Source organism: Pseudochaenichthys georgianus, unplaced genomic scaffold (genome assembly GCF_902827115.2).
Source record: "Pseudochaenichthys georgianus unplaced genomic scaffold, fPseGeo1.2 scaffold_543_arrow_ctg1, whole genome shotgun sequence".
NCBI classification, from domain to species: domain Eukaryota; kingdom Metazoa; phylum Chordata; class Actinopteri; order Perciformes; family Channichthyidae; genus Pseudochaenichthys; species Pseudochaenichthys georgianus.
Window position 1 is genome coordinate 104,321 of NW_027263104.1, and position 5,660 is coordinate 109,980.

Here is a 5,660-nt window from a genome sequence, read left to right on the forward strand (position 1 = left end):
TAAGAAGAGTCCAAGTCAAGTCAGAGTCTGAGTCACCTAAGAAGAGTCCAAGTCAAGTCCGAGTCCAAGTCCGAGTCACCTAAGAAGAGTCCAAGTCAAGTCCAAGTCCGAGTCACCTAAGAAGAGTCCAAGTCAAGTCCGAGTCTGAGTCACCTAAGAAGAGTCCAAGTCAAGTCCAAGTCCGAGTCCGAGTCACCTAAGAAGAGTCCAAGTTTAGTCACCTAAGAAGAGTCCAAGTCAAGTCCGAGTCCGAGTCACCTAAGAAGAGTCCAAGTCAAGTCCGAGTCCAAGTCTGAGTCACCTAAGAAGAGTCCAAGTCAAGTCCAAGTCCGAGTCACCTAAGAAGAGTCCAAGTCAAGTCCGAGTCTGAGTCACCTAAGAAGAGTCCAAGTCAAGTCCAAGTCCGAGTCCGAGTCACCTAAGAAGAGTCCAAGTCAAGTCCGAGTCCGAGTCACCTAAGAAGAGTCCAAGTCAAGTCCGAGTCCAAGTCACCTAAGAAGAGTCCAAGTCAAGTCCGAGTCACCTAAGAAGAGTCCAAGTCAAGTCCGAGTCCAAGTCACCTAAGAAGAGTCCAAGTCAAGTCCGAGTCCGAGTCACCTAAGAACAGTCCAAGTCAAGTCTGAGTCCGAGTCACCTAAGAAGAGTCCAAGTCAAGTCCGAGTCCGAGTCACCTAAGAAGAGTCCAAGTCAAGTCTGAGTCCGAGTCACCTAAGAAGAGTCCAAGTCAAGTCCGAGTCACCTAAGAAGAGTCCAAGTCAAGTCCGAGTCCAAGTCACCTAAGAAGAGTCCAAGTCAAGTCCGAGTCCAAGTCACCTAAGAAGAGTCCAAGTCGAGTCCGAGTCACAAGTCTTCATGTATTAATCTTCGTGGATATATGTGTTGAAATGTAGCTGCCCCTCTACATTGCTTTTATCCTGTCATGTCTGTCTATTGAACTGCTGTGAAGCGAGTTTGGCTACAATTCTAGGTGCTATACAAATATAAAGCTTATTACTAATATTAATATTATTATTATATATAAATAAACTATATTTAAAATGAGTTACCTTTCAAAGAAGTGATTATATTTGTATGCCAATATTTTCCTATGGTAAAGTTTTCGTTTTGCACTTTTATTTTGATAGTAAGATCGGGACTCTTATTTTGAAGGAACTTTTACCGGTTAAATCGGTTTACTGATAAAGATTGAGCCCCAGAAAGCACATGGCTACTTAGCAGTAGCCATGTGCTTTCGTGTTATCAGCTGAATCTTTATTTATTGATTAGATCACGTTGCTCTGATGATAGTGTTCAAGACAGCCTGTATGTCTGAACTCGATCCTGAGAGGAATGTGTTCCGGAGCCTTCTCTTCAATATTGTTTCCACATCACGAGCATTTTGCTCTTTTCCAATGTGGAAGCAGAATGTGTGAAAGCATACAGCACGATGCGGGGCGTGTCTCTAGACTGGAATAGCGGGGTACGTGAACTCGCCTCACAGGTGCACACGCCAGGATAGAGGACATCAGACTCCAGAGAAAACTTGCTCGAGTCCGAGTCGGAGCGTCAATGTAAAAGTCGAGTCCGAGTCATCGAGGGGGGGGGTGGAATTAACGAGTAGTACGCGAGAATTCACGTCATTCAATGTCATTGTTGTTCTATTAATATAAAGGGAGGTCAGGTACTCTTTAAAACAGCTGCTAGCTATGGGTACTTTTTACTGAAGTACATTTCAAACTACTTTCACCATTTTCAAACACGAGTATCTGTACTTCTACTTGAGTAAAGGATGTGTGTACTTTTCACATCTCTGGAGGTAATACATAATGAAGTATATATATATTAAATAAATATCAACACAACCCCTGCAGAACATATTTACTGTTCCATATAATCGTCGTGTTGGGCCACCTTGTTATGATTTGTGGCAATAGTCTTCTCTGAGAAACCTTACTTTTTCTACCCTGACACACTTCCTGTATCCATCTTGAATGTGTGGTAGGGGGAGGTATGTTTTTAGTTCAGAACAAAGGCAGAGCAGTGAATGTGTTGTTGTGGTGCGTATTCTTTGAGTTCGGAGGGAGACCCAGATATTTGAAATATATTTGAGTGCCTGTCAGCAACATGTGTGAATACTCGGCTGCAGATTTCTAACATCTGTTACTTCTGTAGCATCAGTGCAATGTGCTTTTTGAAACACGTGCGTTACGAAAGCCTTCAGCATATGGAGGAGGAGGGTCTGCTGCATCAGATCTGATCTTTCATTGGAGAAGTGCAACGTTAGAAGAGACATGAAGAAGAGGGGACACGTGTTAATGTAGAAGAGACATGAGGAAGAGGGGACACATGTTGATGTAGAAGAGACATGGAGAAGAGGGGACACATGTTGATGTAGAAGAGACATGGAGAAGAGGGGACACATGTTGATGTAGAAGAGACATGAAGAAGAGGGGACACATGTTGATGTAGAAGAGACATGGAGAAGAGGGGACACATGTTGATGTAGAAGAGACATGGAGAAGAGGGGACACATGTTGATGTAGAAGAGACATGGAGAAGAGGGGACACATGTTGATGTAGAAGAGACACACATGTTGATGTAGAAGAGACATGGAGAAGAGGGGACACATGTTGATGTAGAAGAGACATGAGAAGAGGGGACACATGTTGATGTAGAAGAGACATGGAGAAGAGGGGACACATGTTGATGTAGAAGAGACATGAAGAAGAGGGGACACATGTTGATGTAGAAGAGACATGGAGAAGAGGGGACACATGTTGATGTAGAAGAGACATGGAGAAGAGGGGACACATGTTGATGTAGAAGAGACATGAAGAAGAGGGGACACATGTTGATGTAGAAGAGACATGAAGAAGAGGGGACACATGTTGATGTAGAAGAGACATGAAGAAGAGGGGACACATGTTGATGTAGAAGAGACATGAAGAAGAGGGGACACATGTTGATGTAGAAGAGACATGAAGAAGAGGGGACACATGTTGATGTAGAAGAGACATGAAGAAGAGGGGACACATGTTGATGTAGAAGAGACATGAAGAAGAGGGGACACATGTTGATGTAGAAGAGACATGAAGAAGAGGGGACACATGTTGATGTAGAAGAGACATGAAGAAGAGGGGACACATGTTGATGTAGAAGAGACATGAAGAAGAGGGGACACATGTTGATGTAGAAGAGACATGAGAAGAGGGGGACACATGTTGATGTAGAAGAGACATGGAGAAGAGGGGACACATGTTGATGTAGAAGAGACATGAGAAGAGGGGACACATGTTGATGTAGAAGAGACATGGAGAAGAGGGGACACATGTTGATGTAGAAGAGACGTGAAGAAGAGGGGACACATGTTGATGTAGAAGAGACATGGAGAAGAGGGGACACATGTTGATGTAGAGGAGAAATGAAGAAGAGGGGACACATGTTGATGTAGAAGAGACATGTAGAAGAGGGGACACATGTTGATGTAGAAGAGACATGGAGAAGAGGGGACACATGTTGATGTAGAAGAGACGTGAAGAAGAGGGGACACATGTTGATGTAGAAGAGACATGTAGAAGAGGGGACACATGTTGATGTAGAGGAGACATGAAGAAGAGGGGACACATGTTGATGTAGAAGAGACATGGAGAAGAGGGGACACATGTTGATGTAGAAGAGACATGAGGAAGAGGGGACACATGTTGATGAAGAAGAGACATGGAGAAGAGGGGACACATGTTGATGTAGAAGAGACGTGAAGAAGAGGGGACACATGTTGATGTAGAAGAGACATGTAGAAGAGGGGACACATGTTGATGTAGAGGAGACATGAAGAAGAGGGGACACATGTTGATGTAGAAGAGACATGGAGAAGAGGGGACACATGTTGATGTAGAAGAGACATGAGGAAGAGGGGACACATGTTGATGAAGAAGAGACATGAAGAAGAGGGGACACATGTTGATGTAGAAGAGACATGAAGAAGAGGGGACACATGTTGATGTAGAAGAGACATGAAGAAGAGGGGACACATGTTGATGTAGAAGAGACATGAAGGAGAGGGGACACATGTTGATGTAGAAGAGACATGGAGACGAGGGGACACATGTTGATGTAGAAGAGACATGGAGAAGAGGGGACACATGTTGATGTAGAAGAGACATGAGGAAGAGGGGACACATGTTGATGAAGAAGAGACATGAAGAAGAGGGGACACATGTTGATGTAGAAGAGGACATTGAGAGAAGAGGGGACACATGTTGATGTAGAAGAGACATGAAGGAGAGGGGACACATGTTGATGTAGAAGAGACATGGAGACGAGGGGACACATGTTGATGTAGAAGAGACATGAAGGAGAGGGGACACATGTTGATGTAGAAGAGACATGAAGAAGAGGGGACACATGTTGAAAAAACATCAGCTTATATCGTCCAAAACACGGAGATAACAACAAAGTCGTAAATCGCGGTGGCGCTAATATCAGCCGCGGGTGTCGGAAAAGCGTCGGGTCATCTGTGACGTCTTCTGGACTTCCTCCACGCCTCGTAGAAATGAGGAGACAACAAGTATGTGTCTCCTCATGTAAGGTCGTACACGGTTCAGAATCACACGATATCAGTGCATCAAAACGAACCCGAAGGCGAGACCACAGTATTTCTCCGACAGTGGGTGCCCTTTAAATGATGTTGTACTGAATCCTCCCCGACAGGAAGGAGGCGTTCATGCCGGAGCGCGGCGCTCGACCCGGGGTGAAGAAGGTGATGGTGATCGTGACGGACGGAGAGTCACATGACTTCTATAATCTGGACAAAGTGATCGGAGACTGTGAGGAGGACGACATCGAGAGGTTCGGCATCGCTGTGAGTACGAGAAAAACCTTCACGGTGTTTTCACAGGTTACGTTCTTCTGGGTTTTCTGATTTTAGGATGAAGAACGGAACCCAGAGAAGTCTATTTGTACGTCGTGAAAGAGAAAGCTGGTGTACGCAGATTTTAGAAATAACAATGCAGTGCAGGTTACATTTAATTTACACCTACGACAACAACAACAACAACAACAACAACAACAACAACAAGTGCAATCAAACTCGAGAATATTCAAATTAAGAAAAGCAAGAATCCCGACTAAACATTTACCAAACGTTTCAAAATGCTTCATAAGAAAGTATTTAAAGGGGCCCTATTATGCCCTCTGTCTGAAACCAGAGCCCGCTCTGATTGGTTAGCTGGCCGGCTCTGTTGTGATTGGTCAACCGCTTAGAGATGTCCCGCCCCTTAGCCTATCAGGTACAATGTGTTGGAGCACTAAACAATAGGAGCGTGAGGGTTCCTTAGTGATGTCACTGTGTTAAGGAAGTAAACAAGGGAGTCCAATGGAGGTGTTTCAGGCAGTGTGTGGGAGAGAAATGTTAGGGATTTTAGCCTTTGCAGACCATTTACATGCACTAAACCCTATATAACACACTATAGGAAAGCGAACACCGATAGTATAACTGCGCCTCCTTGTTAGTTAGGTATTCCTAAGCCTTGTTGTTATTTAGATGCTCTTGTATTATTGTGATTTCCAGGTTTTGGGAGACTACAACCGTCAGAACAAGAGCTCAGAAGAAGTGAATAAGTTCATCAAAGAGATCGCGTCCATCTCCAGCAAGCCGCTGCACGATCACTTCTTCAACGTG

The 5,660-nt window shown here is 44.4% G+C and overlaps 1 protein-coding gene across 1 annotated transcript in view; it reads left to right on the plus strand.

The window, feature by feature from the left end:
* Positions 1-5,660, plus strand: part of itga1 (integrin, alpha 1) — a 113,042-nt gene that overhangs the window by 62,749 nt on the left and 44,633 nt on the right. The window contains 2 exon segments of the mRNA XM_034079067.2: positions 4,691-4,841; positions 5,550-5,657. Coding sequence (XP_033934958.1) covers positions 4,691-4,841; positions 5,550-5,657 — 259 coding nt within the window.